The sequence below is a fragment of the Phyllostomus hastatus genome, unplaced genomic scaffold (assembly GCF_019186645.2).
Source record: "Phyllostomus hastatus isolate PE091 unplaced genomic scaffold, TTU_PhHast_1.1 phas_contig_86, whole genome shotgun sequence".
Classification (NCBI taxonomy): domain Eukaryota; kingdom Metazoa; phylum Chordata; class Mammalia; order Chiroptera; family Phyllostomidae; genus Phyllostomus; species Phyllostomus hastatus.
Window position 1 is genome coordinate 40,908,195 of NW_025333977.1, and position 20,463 is coordinate 40,928,657.

Consider the following 20,463-nt stretch of genomic DNA (forward strand, 5'->3'; position numbering starts at 1 on the left):
CCTAATTGGGAATTAATTTTTCCCAATAATAACGTACCTACCATTAAGGCTGCTGCTCTCCTGTAAGATAGTGCCTCAACCCAGTGGGGGGAAAACATATAAATCATAACTCATATTTGTGTCTTTGCAATGGTGGCATTTGTATCGAATCCAGTTTCCATACTTCAAAGGATTTAAAGACGTGGGAAATGTCCTTGGGACCCGTGGAATGAATTCCCAGGGTTATCTTTGGGCAGCTAGAACATCTGCTATATACTTTACAAGCCACAGAAGGAGAAGCTTTCCAATAAGTCATCTTTCTAGGACCCCAATGTGTTGGCTCATGTGCATGTTAAAGTAGAGGCAACTGATTTACTGATGATAGCCATTCTGACAGGTGGGACGTGATATCTCATTGCAGTTTTAATTCGTATTTCTCTAACAATTAGTGACATTGAACATCTTTTCATATGTGTATTGACCATCTGTATGTTGTCTTTGGAGAAGTGTTGGCAAGGATGCAGAGAAAGGGGAACCCTTTTGCACTATTAGTGGGAATGCACACTGGTGCAGCCACTGTGGAAAGCAGTATGGAGTTACCTCAGAAACACTAAAAATGGAACTGCCTTATGACCCAGCAATTCCACTTCTGGGAATATATCCAAAGAAAGCTGAAACACTAATTCAAAAGAACATATATACTCTTATGTTCATTGCAACATTATTTGCAATAGCCAAGATTTGGAAGCAGCCTGAGTGTCCATCAGTAGATGAGTAGATAAAAAAGCTTTAGTACATTTACACAATGGAATAGTATTTGTCCATAAAAAGAAAGAAACCTTATCCTTTGAGATAGCATAGATGGACAAGGGGAGTATTACATTATGTGAAATAAGCCAGTCAGAGAAAGACAAACACCATATAATTTCACTCATATATGTATGGAATCTAATGAACAAAATGAACTAACAAACAAAATGGTAACAACCTCATAGAGAGCAGGCTCACTGCTGTTGGCAGCGGGTGGGGGCCGGTGGCTGGGTTGGAGGGTAGAGAAATTGGGCATAAAAGAAAAAAACTCATGGACACGAACAACAATGTGGTGGTTGCCAGAGGCAGAGGGGGTGGAGGAGGGTATCGAAGGCTAAATGGTGATGGATGAAAGCTTGACTTGGGGTGGTGAGCATGCAATACAGGGTGCAGACGATGTGTTGTGTGATTGTGCACCTGGAATCTGCATAATTTTGTTAACCAGTGTCACCCCAATAGATTCAGGAAAAAGGAGGAAATACAGGTAATTGAGTCCCTACACTGATGATAGGATTGGTTTCTGACTGGGTCCAAGCTCTATCTGTTTGCCTGGGTCAAAAGTTGCTCCTGTTTGTTGCCGCGACCTCTTTCCTTCTGCCACAGCTGTCCACTGTGACTTAGAATAGGAAGGCTCCGGATTCTGAGAGAAACTCACTCACGCTCCCCCGATGTGAAGCAAAGAGCCACTGGGGCACAATACGAAGAATTTCTTAAACAAGATAGTTTTTTTAATGCCCAAACCACAAAATTATATTGCTACGTTTGACTAGATTAAAATGAAATCTTCTGTTCCACAAAAGACAGTATAAGCAAGTAAAATAAGAAGCCACAAACTGAAAAAGGACAGCTGCAAAACATGTAATTTACAGAGGATTAGTGTCCAAGATATGTTAAAAAAAATCCTACAAATCAAAAGGAAAAAGACAAAATGCCCCATTATAAATTGGTCAATGTATATGCACAGGTAATTCTTAAAAGAAGAATTCTGAATGTTCAATAAACCTTTAAAAATAAATTTAGCTTCACTATTTATCTGGGAAATGAAAGATAAAACAACAGTAAGTTACCATTTCATATCTATCAGATTAACGGAAATGAAAAAGTCTGACGTTGTTAAGAGCTGGGGAGGATGTAGAGTAATGGGGAATAAAAAGTCAAGAAAAACACTCACAATAAATGTCCATCAACAAGAGAACAGATAAATCGTGGTGTATTCATTCAATAGACTATTACGCAGCTATTAAAGTAAATGAACTAGAGTCAAATGCTTCATACGACTTAATCTCAAAACAATATGTTAGCCCAGACAACGACAGTTGAAGAATGCTGTATGTGGAGTAGCATCATTTATATAAAAACAGGCAAAGCCTTGTTCAGAATTACAGACACATGCAGCAAGAGTACAAAAACACGCCTGGGATGTGAAGGACCTAATTTATTAAGTGCATTACCAGTGAGGACACAAGTAGAGTGAAGAGAACAGGGAAGAGATGTGTACAGGAGCTTCCAACTTCATCTGTCATATTTTATTCTGTTAAAAAAAAATCTGAAGCAAATAGGGCAAAGTATAAAGATTTTATAAGGTAAGTTGAGGTGTCCGAAGTTGTTCTTTCTTTTCTGAATGTTGAAAGATAATGGCCCTGAGTTCAGGAACGATGTTTCCACTGGAGGGGACATGAAAGTGTAAACACAATGAAAGTGTGCACTTTGTTTTAACCACTGCTCTATCCCCCCACTTAGAAGAGCACCCAGAACAGAGGATGTACTCAAATAAGTATTTGCTGAATGAATGAACACCTACCTACAAAGGCAATAAGACGTGTTAAAATATACCGTGTTCAAAGAACTGATCATTATAACAGCCAACTTCTTTTGACCCCTACATGCAGCAGCCACTGACTTAACTAGTTGGCCTGGATTGCTTCATTCCATCCTTGCAACCATGGTAAGGACCATTATTACCCTTACTCTACAGGTGAGGAAACACAGGCTTAGAGAGTTAGGTAGCTTACCTGAGGGCATAATGGCTAGGATTAGAGTTCATAGTTCATAAAAAATGTCTGGGGTTTAGGCTGTAGGTAGTTGCAAAATTTGGAGCTGAGGAAATAAATTAGACAAGGAGGCACATGGAACGTATATACACACCAAAGAGAAGGGTGACCAGGAGCAGATGGGGTGGGGAGGGTGTCGATTGCCTGACAGCCTTCGAGGGGACATAGAGCGGGGAATAATACTGTAGTCTATCTGAGTAGTCAGGAAAGGCTTTTACCAGGAGGAGACATATGAACTTGACCTTGAAGGAGAAGTGCACCTACAAATGCTGGGAACCCAGCAATTCCTATTCCACGTGCAGTTGGTGTTTGGAAGATCCACTGCTTTGGATCTTCTGATTGTGAGAACAGAGCCTGACTGCACAGGCCGAGTGCACCCATACGTGAAGACAAACTGGTCGAAGGCAACCTTCCATTTGAGGAAGTTTGTTCTCACCATTATATACACAGAAGAAAAAGCAACTCAGAGCTCTTCTTTAGTTCTTTAGAAGTCGTGACAGCAGTCCTACAAGTAATTGCTTGCCCTTTAATAAGAGCTAACATTTACGCATTTACTGTTTGCAGGGTGCTGGGCTGTCATCACAGGCTTTAATGCCTCTAATTCTCACAACTCTATGAGTAGGTATTCTTTATCCCTTCCCAGGGATGAGGAAGCCCAGGTTCAGAGAATTTAACTGTCTTGCCTGAAGTCCTATGCAATTAGTAAGTGGTAGAGCTTGGATTTGAACCCACAGTTGTCAACTCTCCAGCCCTTATTTTAACCACTGCTGGCCACAAGCACAGACATCCATTGAAAGCAGCAAGAGTTTACTGCTTTCAGTTGGCAGAATAAATGAGAACGTGATCCGAGCGTAATAAACTAGAAACCAAGCTCGTCATTATATTCATGAACCCCTGCCCCATGTTAGGTACTCCATAAATGCTTGTGAAATGAGGCAGCATTTAGTTTCAGAAAATGAAAACTAACCTAGTATCAATGACATACTACTCTCATAGCAGCTTCAGAAGTCTTTGCAGGAACTCTCTGGGTCAATGCTCCCCATCCCCGCACCTGCACACCAACCCGTGAGCATGCACAGACATGCACATGCACGCACGTGCGCACACACACTTAGACCTCCTGGTGAGCTTCTCTCTCAAATCTCTGCTCCACCCACCCTCCCCATGGTCCTCCTCCTGCTCCTGGGCACTCTGCCCTGACCTCGCTGTCCTGGCTCCTGTCACTGGGTGCTGAACTCCTGGAGGGAAGGCCCTGTGTTCTTTTGTCTCTTGGCCTATCATTGAGTAGGCCTACTCTGAAAATATGCACTGAATGAATGGAGAAGGGTTACTCTCCCAAATAGCCCACAGAGACACAAATAGTGAGAAAAAAATAGGACAAGGGAAAGAGATGGAAGAGTTCTGCTTTTCCAAGAAAAAGTAGATAAAGAGAACAAGCCATGCTTTCCCCAGGAAAAGTCACCATCAATCGTATCGCGTGTATTCATTTCATTAATTTATTGTACATTTGCCAGACATCTGTGTGCAGGAGCGGGTCCTGGCCTGCAACTGGCTGGCTCATCTTCACCCTTCCTCAGAAACGTTGAAGAGACCCCTCTCTCCAACTGGGCACAAAGTCACAAGGATGAGGTAAACACAATCCACATCCCCAGGACCACAGAGAGGAAGGAAGGATAAAGTAAAGCAAGCAGTCACAATTTACAAATGTAAAGGTTATTCTGCGAAAAGGGACGTAGGAGGAGGAGGCAGAGAGGCGGGATATGGGGGAGAGGAGAGGGCCACAGGGAGATGAGAAAGGAAGACAGAGACAGCCTGTCTGGATTCTCCCAGAACCACATCTAACAATATTCTGGTCATGTTTTAATTAAGTGGAGGGTTTTTTTTTTATTGACTCAACCAAGAACTTTCTCTCTGATTAATTTTGGAAAGAGCCGGCCGAGTTTAATCATAGCAAACACAATGACCCCAGTTACTACGGCCTGAGCAGCTAAAAGCAGAAAATAAAGACCCCAGAACAGGCTATTGTCTTGGCCCTTTCCCTCGGCTACAGGCTGGGCCAATGCCCAGGGTTCTGAGCTATTGGGCACCAAATATGGGGGGCCGAGGGCCACCTGCAGGGCCGGCCGGGTCGGGGATGGAGGGTGGGGAGACCCACCCAGGGTGCTCGGGCACTCCAGGTCACTGTCCTGCAGCTCCTGGAGGGGCAGGCCAGCGCGCGGCCCAGGGCCGTGGCACTTCAGGGGCTCGGCTCTGCCCAGGAGGCCCGGGTGCTGTCGTAGCCATGCCAGAAACGGCCGCAGGCTACAGTCGCAGCGCCAGGGATTGTGCCCCAAAGAGACCTCCTCCAGTCGGGGCAGAGATCCAAACACATCACCAGGCATGGTCTCCAGCTGGTTATGGTCAAGCTGGACCTCCGTCAGGCTGCGAAGGTCGCGAAAGAGCGCGCGGGGCAGGGCCCGCAGCTTGTTGTGGCGCAGCGACACTTGGCGCAACTCGCCGAGGCCTCGCAGCAGGCCGTCGGGGAGAGAAGCCAGGCCATTGGAGTGCAAAGCGAGCACCCGGAGGTTGCCGAGGCCGCGGAAGGCGCCCCCTGGGAGCGCGCTCAGACGCGGGCTCAGGGTCACCCCTAACGCAGACAAGCGGCTCAAGTTGCTGAAGACTGCCGCGGGCAGGGTGCGCAGCTGGGTGCCATTTAGCCACAGCTGCTGCAGGCCCTCCATCTCCCCGAAGAGCACCTCCGGGAGCTCTTCCAGCGGGTTCTCGAACAGGGTCAAGAAGGTCAAATTGTGCAAATGGAGAAAGAGCGCGGTGGGCAGGAACTCGAGCTGGTTTCTGGAAACAGTCAAACTGCTCAGGTTGTGGAGCCGGTCGAAGGCCCCTGGAGCGATGGAACGGAGGTGGTTTCTGTCGAGCCGCAGCTCCATCAGGCAGCGCAGGCTATCCAGTAGCCCCGAATCCAGAGAGATGAGCCGGTTCGAGTGGAGCAGAAGTCTCTCAAGCTTAACCTGTGCCCCAAGCAATCCCTTGGGCAGGTAAGTCAAATTGTTTTCCGATAAATCCAACAATCTCAGGTTCCCCAGAGGTGTGAAGAGCCTAGCAGGAAGGAAAACGAGTTGATTGTGTTTTAAAGAGAGCTCCTGCAGGTTAACCAGTTTTTGAAACATGGTTTGGTCAATGATCTTCAGCGCATTGTGATTCAAAAACAACTGTTCCAGCAGCACCATCTTATTCAAGAGCGCACCTGGAAGATGAGTGATCTTGTCGCGCGACAACCTCAGCGTTTTAAGTTTTATCAGGTCGTTGAAGACGCCGGGGGCGATGGCGGAAATGTTGCTGTCTGACAGTATCAGGCGCTGTAGGACCGTCATGCCCCTGAAGCTGTGGTTCTGCAAGGTGCCTTGGCCCATTTGGAAAAGCAGGAGGTGCGTGAGGTTGGTGGGCAGGCCAAGGGCGGCAACGCGCGCCACGTTGCCCCCGGAGCACTGCGCGGTGTCCCGGAACAGACACTTGCAGGCGGGCGGGCAGGGGAAGGGCTGGGCGTGCAGGAGCGCGAGCACCGCGCACGGCAGCGAGAGCACCGCGCACAGCAGGGTGCTCCTCGGCATGTCTGAAACCTGGGGACAACACACAAGGGCAAACGTTCATGTTCGAGCTTGTAACCCTGGGAATTTAATTTTGCAGAGGCATGATTCCTTCGCCAGTATTATCACTGACTCAGAATGTGATCCAGATACAACTAACTCATCCGCTCTCCTTAGATGTGCAGATTTTCCTGAGTGGTGAGTGAAAAGACATTCATTCATTCTCCACTATGAGGCCTCATTCCTTTGTTTCACTGATTTTCCACTCTCAGTACAAAGCATTGAAATTAAAGCGTTTTCAGGCTATTAGAAAGCTTAAAAAACTTTAAAAATATTTACAAAGATTTTGTAAAAAATAATTTACATTGTGTAAATTATCTTTACATTGTGTTTCTTTACATACAGAAAACTCATTAAATAATCATTTTCACATCGAAGCTCCAGACATCACAGAGCAGGGCCATTATAAAATAGGTCTGCTCGTGACTTTATACCTTGCCCCGGGGTGGCTATAACCCAGTCACGACGGGAGCAGCAAAGTTTGTTAACAACGGTAACTGCCTGATTTCTTTGATCACCACGGTGCTGCTCTATCGCAATTCTAACTACTCTACTAAAACAACTAGCGCCCCCCTCTGGTAGTGAACACCCTCGGCGACCCTGAAAAAAAGCAGTTAATACTACTTGCCACTTTAAAATGCCATGCATTGTGCCCAGCACTTTATTTGAATCGATTCACTTAACCCTTACCTAACCCCGTGTAGATACTATTATTATCCTCCAAGAATGAAGGAAGTTCAGTAATTTAACTAGGGGGTCACAGAACTAGAATTGAGAGTAGTATATCTGACTGAGCTATAATTGAGAAGCTATCATTTCCAAGATGCTTAAAAATTAACACTCATGGCCCTGGCCAGTGTGGCTCAGTTGGTTGGAGCATCATCCCACAAAGGAAAGGTTGCCGGTTTGATTCTTGGTCAAGGCACATACCTCGGCTGCAGTTCGATCTCTGGCCTGGGCACCTACGATCCCTACGGGAGGCACCCAATCTACGCTTCCTTCTGGCATCAATGTTCCTCTCCCCCCTCCTTTGTCTCTTAAAGCAATGAAATAAAAAATGTCCTCAGGTGAGCATAAAAAAAATAATACTCTTGACACTGAATTATCTGTGAAATATACACAGTCATACTAACTGCCAAAACAATGTTTACCAGGTATAATTTTACACAAATCATTTCTTCTAGTTAAATTTTATTGTGTATGCACACAGACTAGCCAAGCCCTCCAGTTGCCCATATTTCCTTTTTAAAATATTTGGCCTTACCTGAAATGCTGCTGCACCCCAAAGCAACTGAAAGGCTTAGGGCCTCGCCTGTGATGTAGCACTTTCCAAAGGAAAAGGGCGGTACCCTTGCATCCTCAGGATAAAGACTTTGGCAGAGTAACAGTCATGGAAAGGGCCCTATCTGAGGGCCTATTCTGGTTCTTAATGACAAATGTTTTCAAACTGAAGACATCATACACAACCTAGGTCCTGCTGTCAAAGCTGAATGAATGAGAGCAGGAGGGAGAGAAGTTTCTCCATAAAAGGCACAATGTAACTCCGTGCTGCTAGCTAGACAAGCCTAGTGACACAGCTGGGTCCCAGTAGCAACCACACCCCTAGATGGGCCACACTTCCTTGGGGCTTCCTTTTCATGCCACATCACCCCAGTTCTCAATCCAATGCCGCAACCCCTTGGGTGAATAAGGTTAAGACCATTCCCAAAGGCTCCACTCCATTTCTTTCTTTCTAGGAATAACAGGGCTGAAAACATTGTCAGATATGTCCAGCTGTGCAGCACAGGTTGGGCTGAAGGGTGTTCACACATTCCAGTGAACTCAGGGATGTCAAACTGCCTCCCGAAGCCACGGCACCGGCGCGAAGCCACCGGCAGCGCACCACAGTCTCCGTGCTTCACAGCTCTGTCCACGCTTGGAAATGATTTTTTAATTTCATTTTTGCAATTAATATGAAATGACTGTCAATGTGGTTTTAATTTTGCATTTCCTTAATAATGACCTTGAACATCTTTCCATATTTTAAGGGCCACTTCTTCATCCTCTGAGAAATTTTTCTTTTGCCCGTTTGTCTTCGTGCAAAGTATGCTTGCTTATATCTTTAAAAAACCTGAATTAGAGGCTTCTTTACATATTTTGGATACTAATCCTTCATTGGTTATAGGTGTTACAAGTACCTTCTAACTAGTTCGTGGTTTGCCTTTTCACCATTTTTATGAGGTCTTTTGACATATGTCTTATTGTAGTCAAAGTTATCAATCTTTTAAAATTTGTCATTTTGTGCCTATTAAAATAAGTCCCCCTTTCTTCCAAAATCAGAAATATACTTCCCTATAATGCCTTTATTTTTATAGCTTTGCCCTTTGCTTTTAGGTCTTGAATGCATCTAGAGTTGACTTTTGTGTATGATGTGAGCTGAGTCCCATTTTATTTTTCTTCCACTAGGATAACCAGCTGTCCTAGCCCTAGTTCCATAAACCCCTGGCCCCTCAGAGCTGCAGTGTTGGTGCCAGCATCTCATGAGTGTGGGCCTGCCCCTGGCTATTTGATAATCCCTGCGCCAGTACCACACTGAAATGACCTTTTAATGTTTAAAGACTGAGAATTAGTGTTTTGTAAAGTGTGAGGAATAGACATTTTCACACTACATTGGTGGGCATATAAATTGGGGCAAACTTTTCGGAGGAAAATTTAGTAGCATCAACCAAATTTAAAATATATATATATTCTTTGTCCACCAGTTCCACTGATTTAAAAATATAACCTGTGGATACATACATGCTCATTAAGATATGTGCACAAAGACATTCATTGTGGGACTGTACAACAGAAAGAGAAACAAACCTAAATGACCATCAACGGGGATCAGGCTGTTTACAGCATTGTACATGCATACAATGGGATGCCTTGCAGACTTTACGTAAAGCTGAGCTCCAAGAGCAGACATAACTTTCTAAGATACACCAAATGACAGAAAACAAGGGCAGCAGAGCATATACAGTGGAATTCCACTTGTGCAGCATTTTTCAAAACGTATTTACATGGGAATATATTCATATTTTTTCTGGAATGATATACCCAAGAAACCTTAATAATCACCTTTTGGGGAAGATACCTGGAGACAGGTGGACTTCCCTACATACCTTTCTCTGAGGTTTAAATTTCTATTAAACATGCTTATATCACTAATATATTTTTATAAATTGTAATGCAAAAATAGTGATTTGGAAGGGAAAATGGCATTATTGAAGGAAAAAAAAACAAAGGTATTAAAGCATACTGGGAAGTCAGTGCTTAAATTGTGAAAGAATAAACATTAACCCCTGGAGTTGCTCAGTGGAGTGGTATGGAGGGGTTTAAAATTTTACCCTGGTTGAGAAAGAACTCTTTGATCCATGACATTTGCAGAAGAAAAAGGCAATCAGCCTCTGACTTAGCCAATGTAGTGAAAGCTCAGTGAATGCTGAACGGACTGAAATTAACTCCTAAGTCATGAAGTCCTAAACCACAGGGAAAGCCACTGCCGCTGCCAGGTATGGCAGGACGTCGTCCAGCTTTAACCAAGGGAGGGAACTCCAGAGCCCAGAACAGATACCCTGGTGACCCCGTAAGTCAGTCGTGCACAGGCACGCCAAGTGAAAGGCCCTGTGCCCATGAAAATGCCAGGGAGCAAGTGTAGTAAGATAGATTGGGAAGTACTGTGGAATAATCAGAGTAAACCTTGGAGCCAGATTCTGCTGAAACTTCTTTAGCCTACTTCTCGAGGAAGACCTCCAATCTGCATCGCCTCCAAGTTTTTTTTTGAAGAGACAAGGACATTCAAACTGCCCAAGGGAAAACTGGGAAGAGATGTTGCAGATGATGGAGGAACACTGTGAGTTCATCCACCAAAGGAATAAGGTATTAAGCATTATTTTGAGAAATGAGGTTAACAGCTCTAGTGTTCAAGTCCTTGGGGCTGGGATCTATGAACCAGGTCAGAAATCTGCTGTCCTGAACAGCTTCTGTGTGAGTCACAGAACCCTGGCCTATGGGATGTGGCCATTCAAGAGCAGGTATCTGCCTGGATGTCATACTTTTCTTCCTACATAAGGGAGACTCAGAGGCCAGGGCACAGCAGGGATCTCTCTGCAGAGTAACCACAACCCTACCTATGAACAGAGACAGTCTCAAACTCCTAGAACTCCTGTCCTTCTCTGCAATGTACAAACACTCAGACGGCGGCGACTGGCAGTGCTGTAGTGGGGAAGAGGAAGGACAGAAAGAGCTGTGCTCACACCAGCAGGCTGTGGGGACATGACCATCTGCCATAAAAGCCATAGTGCATGGAAGAACTTGGGCTCAAACAAGGCCTTCACACCACCCAGATCCATCACGCACAGCCAGCCACACAGCTGACAGCAGAGGATGCAGGTCTTCTGCAGACCCAGCCGTACCAGCGAACACCTACGCAAGCACGAAGGCCCAACACACATCTGCCTTGTCTGAGGCCTCTATGACCAGCAGTTAGCTCCACAGCGTCCTTCTCCTTGGAGGGCTCTTTTTTGCACCCGTGGATGCCACTTCACATCAAACTTACATTGTCTTACATGATATTAGCTTTTGGTTTGGTCTTACAATTAATTTGCCATTTCCCTCAGACCTCCTGACACTTAATATTTGGCTCTCCACTGTAACTGACTGATAGAGTTCCACAGATAGTCACAGACATAAAGTTATGTGGAATGCTCTATTTATTTCCTTTAAAAACCCAGAGCTTAAAAAAAAAAAAGGAAATGAGAAAGTATTAAGTAGGAAAATAAATCCAGAGAGGGAAATATTCATGTAACTAAAAACCAAACAAATGTATAAAGACGCAAAAAAAGAGAAATGCCATTTCATTCATTTACATTTTTATTTTGAATAGCTTCAATCAAAAAAGACGTCATAAGGCTATTTACAGTGCTGAATGTACAATTATGAATGTATGTCTTTTTGACATCAGGGTACCATTCTTGAGCAGCAATACAATTTTAAAAATATAAAGATGCGGTATCATTTCTGATATAAAGTTTCTTAAAAAAATTCCAAAGTCTTAGGGAATTAACAAATCATAACAGGAAGTTAACTACTTATTAATTTAATGTGCACATAATTACCAAATTTTAATACATTAAAAATATGTGTAAATACCCAGACTGTACAAAAATTAACATCCCATATTTTGCTAAAAGTTCCCAACCACCTCCCACCATAAATATACAAAAACCTATTTTCAGATGTCAAAATTACATGCAAGAAATCTTAGAATGTTTTCTAAAGCTTGAATTTTGCTCTTCTCTGAATATTGAATGTATAGTCATTTTGGAAGCAGAATATATAAACACTGATATTTTACCATGCATTTGAAACTGTGCAGTATTTTCATAAACAGGGAAAACAAAATAAATACAGTAAAAACTGCAACAGTTTTGTTTAAATGCACGTGCAATTTGGAAAGCTTTTGAATACAAGGACTATAAAACTAATATAAAAAGTATATACTTTGTTGTCGGCTTAGCCATTTTTATTCAAGCATTATTTGCAGCATTGCTTTATAGCAGTTGGTGCTGGAAGATACAAAACATAGTTACCACTATTTATATTTGAGGGAGGAAAAAAAACTTTAAACAACCCTGAGGGAGACACACATTAAAAATCTTGTTATTTATTTAAAAAGTTAAAAAGTTACATATCATTATTTAACAATTACTTTCCTGGACATTTCTGTCCTTAAGTATGTGCATAAATAAAATTTAAATCAGCAATACTCATTAATCTTAATACACCAAAATAATATATATACAGATTTTAAAATTTAGGTCTGTATACACTCAAATAATTTAATGTGAAATTCAGAATCAAAATTACTATGTAATGGTGACCTACAGAAAGAAGACTCTATCTATGGCACTGAGTAGGACCCACACCTATATTCACAGACATTCTTCAAATAGTACTCTGGAAGCCATCAATTACAACTTGAACAACCACTTAGTCTACGTTCAAATCTAATTTCCTACAAATGCTTTTCCACCTACCTAAAAACCTTATTTCTTTTAAAACAACATGGACAGATAAGATACAAAACCCTTATAAAATCTAAATGTTAAAAAAAGGGAGGGTGTAAAAATATAGCTCTTTATGATCATGCTCTTAAAGATGTTAAATACAATCTGATAATTGGGTTTTAAGCTGCTACTTAGCAATTACCTTAATTATATGCATCAGTATTTAAATCAAAGAGTTAGATTTACAATTTGGGGATATCACTGAAGAAGAACACTTGCACATGTTGAAAATGAATGTGGAAATTATAAAACAATCAAAAAGGGTAAGTAACTATAGAAAACAGTGCTAATTCACAGCTCAAGAGGTCTAAGATGCATAGCTTCATAGAATCATTCATGGAACAATTGTCCTTATCATCTAATGTGTGTTCATATCGTTATTATATTTTCTGATGGAAAACTGTGATTGCATTTCTGTAAGAATCATCAGTGGCAATAGCAATAACGGTGATCCTGAGTGTAACTTACATTTTTCTATAGTTACCAAACATCACTCATGTCACTGCACCTTAAAAAATGAGAACCATTTTGATTTTACAGTTCTGGGTAACGTTTGATAAATTGGTAAGTACAGATCAGGAAAATGATCAGCTGGAAGTGGAAAGCACATGCATGCAACTGGGTAAGGAAGAACATAGACTAACGCCAGAGTTTTAGCAGTTTAGTGTCCATTTTACAGCAGTGCCAGTTTCCTTGTGTGTCGTAACTGCGGGCTTTGTCAACTGCTGGATCTTACCAACAAAGGCCTTCTTAAAGTTACTTTCACTTTGTTTAGAATTTGAACATTAACTAGGCAAAACAGAAAGGTGCAAATATTATCCACATTTCTTTTGGTTCAAGAAATGTCTAATCTTGAACTTTGTTTCCATTTTTATTTTCTCCCAGAAACAACCACAACCAAAATATGCTCCTTTATAAAATTCAAATCCAAGAAAAGGTAAACTTGACTTCTGGCGCCACCTAATGGCATAAAACAAACTCTTACCAAGTTCATACTGTTTTGAAAAAATAGCAGTCATTAAAACCACCCATTTGTAAGCCTTAGTATTGATAGGCATACATCAAATCTTAAAAATTTTAGAAGGCAAAAATCTAACTCAATAAAACTAAAAAAAAAAAAAACCCTAACTCACTATTATCCAATGGCTTTAAGTAATTTAAAAAGCAGAAAATAAGACATTTAAAACAATAGAAAACCTGACAGAACAGGTACGAAGAAATATTAGACGGATAGATCCACATCTACTGCCAAAAGAAATCATCTTTTTTCCTAGTGAAAAAGGTTTTACAACATTTAACTGAAGCAAATTGTACTACTGACACCGGACAACACAAGATGCACTTAATAATTTTGAGGGACATCTCAAGAAGGCAGTGAAGCACCTTGCTGATTAGAAAAATAAAACCCAGGCAATTTGTATGGAAAATATAAAACCATAAGTGGAAATCACCTGAGTTGTTCTATAAGCAACACCATAAAACTCACTCTTAAGTCCAGGCTATCAAAGGAATCTGGTGTTATGTACATACAGAATTCTTTGGAAGAAATACTGGAATCAAATGAAAACAGGGTTTTTATCTATTTCACTAGAGGCTAACATCCATTTTATTTCTCCATCACTTAGGGCCTGTATATAAATGAGGACATTTTCTAAGAGGGGTTGTGAAAATAAATTTAAAGGAAAAAACTAAGTCTCAAAAGCTAATGTCTAAAACCTTACCAAATACCAACTTTCTTCTTATACCCAATACAAAGAATATCATTGAGGGTAACAATCAAGAAAACTGTGGACATATATATATATATATAATACTCAAAGTTACTGAATGAAGAAAGAAGACTTCAGATCGATCATTAATTTAACTGGCAGGCCAATCTTATTTTTGTTTTCAAAGCTCTCAAATCAGCTACTGTATCAGAAGGAACATTAATTGAAATGATGCCATTCTGACACACAGGATCAGAAAGTCCTAAAATTACATTCTGTTCAGTACTGCTACTTGCACACCACTGGGACTGATGCACTGCTATGTTATGGTGATGATTTGACATGATCCATTTTCCTTAACTAAAGCTTTAGCTTCTGTTGTTGTTTGAGGTTTTGGTGGCCATTCCGGATCAACCAAGAGCTCCTGAGCCAGGTACATGTACTTTGCTTTTGGTATCTTCTTCCTACAGTCCAGGACCCAGGACAAGCAGCACTTCCCCCAATGGTCGACTGCCTCCTAAGGAAATAAGGACAAAAGAATACCCTGGTAGGTTAAAGGCTGCTTGTTTTTAATGAGTTTGTTAAAGCACAGTACATCAACTCACACACACAAATTAGGGGGAATGACTTCTGAGCACAAACAAATGGAAAAAATCCATGTAAAAAAGTCAGCTTTCAATTATTTAGGAACATTTTTTAAGGTCAGATTTTTTTAGTTATCAATGTAATTTACTTTTTTTAGTTTTATATACCTATTCTCTTGTGTATGGATACATTTTAAAATAACCAAGATATGGATAACACAAAACACCTAATGCATTAAGAGTAATGTTGAACTATTAAGAAAGAAAATATTTTTAATATTTAACATGGAAGCCTTCATATTCTATCCCAAACTATCCTTTGTACTATTATTTAGCTACCTGATTATTTTCGAAAGAAGTAGTGTAAAGTTATCATTGTTACTGTTACTATTACCTTTCAGAGCATTAAACATTATGAAAGTATTATCAGGTCAAATTTAGAAGTCAGATCATGTTTAATGTCAATCACTTCTTTTAAAATCATATTCTCATGAATATAAAAATAATTTTATTTTATAATGATGGCTTCCCTTGGTGTTCCACCTTTGGAAAGAGGTACATAAAAAAGCTATAAAGCAAGTACTATTTCTTAGTATTATTTCATTATACACAGCTCTGCTGTCACTGAAATCCTTCTAATCAATCCTGATGTTTTTTATGATTGTGATCTTAGATAAATAACTCTTGAAACACAAGAAAGCAGAGTCCCTTGCTATTGTACAGAAATATAAATTCATTAGAGGCCTTCGGAATTTACCTTAATTGAAATTTGTGATAAAGAAATGAAATAAAACTAAACAATTCTAAAGTACAGTCTATTTTTAATTATTTTGGCTGTTGCTTCTTCAAAGCAAAATTTACACCCCAGGTCATTTTATTTTGCCATCAACATATAACCCAGGTCACAACTAGGTCTCACCTCAATCAAAGTAACCTCGCACAATGGGAGCATACCAAAACTGCGATGAGTGTTCTAATGCTAACATTCACAATGTCTTCACGAGCAAGAAAGGCAGATTTGCTGTAACATATATATTCGGAACTGTGTTTCTAAATTTGCCAGTGGAGAACTGCAAAATAGTTTAGAATGAAACCCCTTCCATATTTGGACTTGGCGGGCCTTCTCACTTGACTGAGACAACTGCCAGGAACCTACCACTCTTTCCCTCTCCAAAACTGGTGTGGGCATGCGGCAGCACTGAGATCATAATAAATAATAACTACATGCTTTTAAAGATCTGTTTGCTTTGTCAACATAACACAATAATATGCACTGCTACCAAGAAGTTAGAGGCAAAAACTGTGGTCACAAGAAAGGTATACTTTAAAATTCTGCAGGGAGAAGGGAGGTACAGATTTTAAGATTAGTCATCTACCTGAAAAAAGAGTTATTACCATCACCATAAAAGGAGACCATAAGAAAATATTTTGCATTAAGATACACAAGAGACTAGATACAGGATTCTTCAGGTGACCCAAATAACAATTCCTTTCCAGTGCAGGCACATACAGAAGAAACCTTAACATTTACTCTGAGGTGATGGCTCACTACTTGGACCTATCTTTTTCCCCAAGGTGTTTAAGGTCTTCAATTTTATTGCAGAAAAGATCATTGTTCCTAAATCAATCTGAAAGCCGTCACTTTTTATTTTATGGCATATAGCATTGTTAAAGGACCACGCAAAAGGTTAATGGTGAATGCTGACTTTATGAAAGAGAAGAAACAGAGAGGCTGCAAGGCAATGCAGAGCAGGCTGAGTTACGGGATGTCACAGCCAGGTGTGTGCAAACGGAACACACACACACACACACACACACACACACACACACACACACCTCTCTAAGTCTACTGTTCCCTGCCTGTGGAGAGCGAGGCAAGCAATAAAAATAAAACTAATTTCACTGCAAACAGAATCACAATTCAATAGTTGTTTTTTTACATTAGCGTACATGTTTTTTTAAAAAAATCCCCATTTCCCTATTAAAAGCAAGGTACACTTGTTATAATTCAGGGAAAATAAATTATGTCACAAGCAACACTAGGGATACCCCCTCCATTGTAATTAAGACACACACGCTGTCCCTGTGCCCTCACCTCCCCCAAACATCATCACACACACAAAGTACACATAGGCAAGCGTAAGCTGACAAGCATAAATACACCACACACATCCTCAAACACTGTATCATTCACTGGTAGAGAAAGTAAGAGGTGCTACAGGAACGCTGGGTTGAGAAATAAATCAAGGGGGAGAAGAAGGTGGCAAGAGGACACAGGCAAGCACTGTGCAACAAGAAAGCGAGGAGGGTAGCACCACAGGGCTGAGAACGAGAGCACTCAGGTCTCCCCAGACAGGTAGGTGTAAGTCCCTGAAGCAGGAACACACAGGGCCATCACAACCAGAGCTCTGGTTGCTCCTGAAAGGACACCCTGGTGAGATAATCAAGTGTATCCTTGAGGGAAGGGAAAGAGGCTACCAGAGACCAGCAGACAAACCACAAAGAACTTTCAAAAAGATCTACAGCTAAAAATTCTCCTGCTTCTTGACCATTTAAAGCTGTTCATTCCAGAACCCCAATGCCTGTTTAATCTTTGCAATATCTTTTAGGAAATGTTTTCATGAATGGCATGTAAAATAAGAAGCCATGCTTAGAGGAAATATTACAAAGGTACTATGGTTTTCATACAAATCTTCTATAACAATCCTGAATACAAAGCAAATAAGGACAAAAAGAATTAGTATTCTATATAAATAAGCTTGAACAATATTCTAAGTGGCACAAAGACTACAGCTAACACTTGGAACTTCCCACCAAAAGGAAAACATAATCAGGCACATATCCTCAGGCAGGGTCGAACTACACAATTCTCGCTCCACATCTACCACTACTCAGCTTCAGCTTCGGTTTACCAGACAGAAGACAGACACCAGTGCTGCTGTCTTTTTTTTTTTAATCCTCACCCGAGGACATTTCTTTATTGTTTTTAGAGAGAGGGAAAGAGAGAGACATCAATGACAGAAGAAGCATCAATTGGTTGCCTCTCATATGCACCTAGACCAGGGATGGAACCTGCAACCTAATTAAGTGCCCTGAACGAGAACCGAACCTGCAACCTTTTGGTTGAGGGACAGTGCTCCCACCAACTAAGCCACACAGGCCAGCGCAACACTAGTGCTTCTTAGTAAGAGAATATGCAGTACAGATGGAGATGATGGGACCTCCCAATGAAAGTTTTTCATTCAGTAGGTCAAAGGTGAAGCTCAAGGCATTTTTTTTTTTTTGAAGAACACTTCTGCTTGAAAATCACTAATACATCAAGAATTTTTTTTTGTCAGAGAATAAGTAGTATTAACATTCGGGGAAAAATATTTAGCTATATAAAAGTTTTAACTTCGATTATTTGCACATGGCTTACTTAACCTGTTTTCAATTTGATTCAGGCCACTGAGCATCAATAAGAAAAATGATCACTAAAATATATGATAATGGAAAAATACAATAAAAAATAAATTTAAAAAATCAATTACTATGAGAAACAAATTAGTATTATGTAAAAACCCTTCCTGTATATAAATTAGGTTAGCTGCATGAACATCCAACAGGCCAAGCAGAACACAGTATCTAGCCCTGGTTGGTGTGGCTCTGTGGATTGAGCGCCAGCCAGCCTGCGGACCAAAAGGCTGCCGGTTCCATTACCGGTCAGAGCACATGCCTGGGTCGTGGGCCAGGTTCCTGGGATAGGGGCTTGCAAGAGGCAACCGATCGCTGTTTCTCTCACACATCATGTTTGTCCCCCTCTCTTTCTCCCTCCTTTCCCCTCTCTCTGAAAACAAATAAATAAAATCTTTAAAAAAAAGAACACAATATCTAAAATGTCTACAATTAAATAAAAATGATACTTAAAAGTTTATTTCATCTTTAAAGAATAGAAGCTTTTTCACATAGAACTACTATGGAGCTAGGTCCACATAAATCTAAATTTGAATGCTAGTTCTAACACTGTTTCCTCATCTGTGAAAACTGGGACAATGAAATTAAAGACATTCCTGAATCTCAAGGTTGTTCTAACAATTAGAGAATTCATACAAAATGCCTCATACTGTGTCTACTATAAAAAGGAGGTACTAAGAACAGTAACTATTGTTTGTCTCCATTTTCTCATTTGATTGTAACATTAATTTACCTCTTTATTGTCCAAAATATGTGAGGTAATGTGGTATACAGTAGGAAAAACACTCCTTTTGAATTCAAAAACCCTGGCTTCAACTCTGAACTCTGTCCTTCATCAGATGCAAAACCTTGGCAAGGGAACTGAATGCTATTTCTTTATGTATAAGATGAAGTTAGAAATGTCTTAAAATTGGAAGGATCCTGGACATAACTGTACAGTGCCTAGTAGATCACCAGATATTTTGGACATGGTTACTAGAGATTTCCAGGTAAGGTTCTTAACTTCCCAATTCAACTAAGACCTGAAGCCTACTCCAGGGTCTCTAGCTTTCAACTCAGCTCAATTGTCTCCAATATCTATGATAAGGAAGAAAAAAGAGAAACAGAAATTTTCTTCCCTTGACATTAATACAGAGAGGGCTGGGAGTTTCCGTCTGAGACGACTTCATGGAACTCTTGGTAGTAAGAGCACAGAATGGGCAAACGTGGAATAGTTTGTGGTGAGGGAAAATTATGGAAGCTACAGAAGTTCTAAATCAACATCTATTGCCAGTCACACTGATCTTTACTTTCTTTTTCACCTATGGCAAGGTTTTTCCAGCCTGAGTACCACTGACATCTTTGATTATATATTCCTTGTTGTGAGGGGCTGTCCAGCATACTAAGTAAGATGTTCGTTCATTCAGCAGAATCCCTGGTGTCTACCCAATTACATGCTAATAGCAACACCCCCCGCCCCCGACCCAAGACTGTGACAACCAATTGTGTCCAGGTACTGCCAGATGTCCCCAGGGGGTGACAGAGTGCCCCTGAGAACCACAGCCTTACAGTAGTATGAATGACTGGCTCTTGAAGGGTCACAAATATGTATAGTGACACCACAATACATACATACATGTCAGAAGGCAAGAGTATCATTCTGTGCCAAGAGGTTAAAAACTCTCTTTTTAAAAGCCAAAAATTTTTAAAAAATGCTTTCTTAACCATGACTACAGACATTGAAGGCTGCAGCTCTTGTCTGTGCAGTGATTCTCAGAACTGATAAGCACACGGGACGCGCTGCAGCTACCTGCCCTGGGCCACTCTCTCTACCTTCGCTCTCCCCTACACGCTTCAGAGCTAGGACTTCGCATGAGAGACACAAACTCTTAAAAGTAAAGACAGATACTTCCTAACATATTTTTAAAAATTAGATATATAGCAAATGAGAGAATTTTCTGTTATTTAATTTTAGTTGAAAAGTAAAGAAGGATTTCCAATTCAAATTTTAAAGGAGCTTCATGATACCCAATTCTGACTAAATCAGGGTATAACTCCTCTCAGAACCTACATTTACTTCCTGTTTAGTTAAACAGTCAAAGATCTCTCTGGAGAAACTGAAAACTCAATGTAAATGTTTTCCTTGGCCTGAGCCTTACCCATACAAG

The 20,463-nt window shown here is 40.9% G+C and overlaps 2 protein-coding genes across 7 annotated transcripts in view; both read right to left on the reverse strand.

Annotated features, from left to right (window-relative positions):
• Nucleotides 1–4,387: 4,387 nt before the first annotated feature.
• Nucleotides 4,388–7,767, reverse strand: GP5 (glycoprotein V platelet). The gene is made up of 2 exons (XM_045851950.1): nucleotides 7,746–7,767; nucleotides 4,388–6,454 (listed from the first exon to the last, which is right to left on the reverse strand). Exon 2 carries the CDS (start codon nucleotides 6,443–6,445, stop codon nucleotides 4,733–4,735), a length of 1,713 nt encoding a protein of 570 aa, XP_045707906.1. The 5' UTR covers nucleotides 6,446–6,454; nucleotides 7,746–7,767; the 3' UTR covers nucleotides 4,388–4,732.
• Nucleotides 7,768–11,356: 3,589 nt separating this feature from the next.
• Nucleotides 11,357–20,463, reverse strand: part of ATP13A3 (ATPase 13A3) — an 88,410-nt gene continuing 79,303 nt past the window's right edge. For all 6 annotated transcript variants that reach the window (XM_045851004.1, XM_045851006.1, XM_045851007.1 and 3 more), the window contains one exon: nucleotides 11,357–14,796. In XM_045851004.1, coding sequence (XP_045706960.1) covers nucleotides 14,599–14,796 — 198 coding nt within the window. In that variant the 3' untranslated portion in view covers nucleotides 11,357–14,598. The remainder of the gene's footprint in view (nucleotides 14,797–20,463) is intronic.

What these genes read in the sequence shown, in the direction of transcription:
- GP5 (XM_045851950.1), bottom strand. Translation starts at nt 6,445, where the DNA reads ATGCCGAGGAGCACCCTGCTGTGCGCGGTGCTCTCGCTGCCGTGCGCG.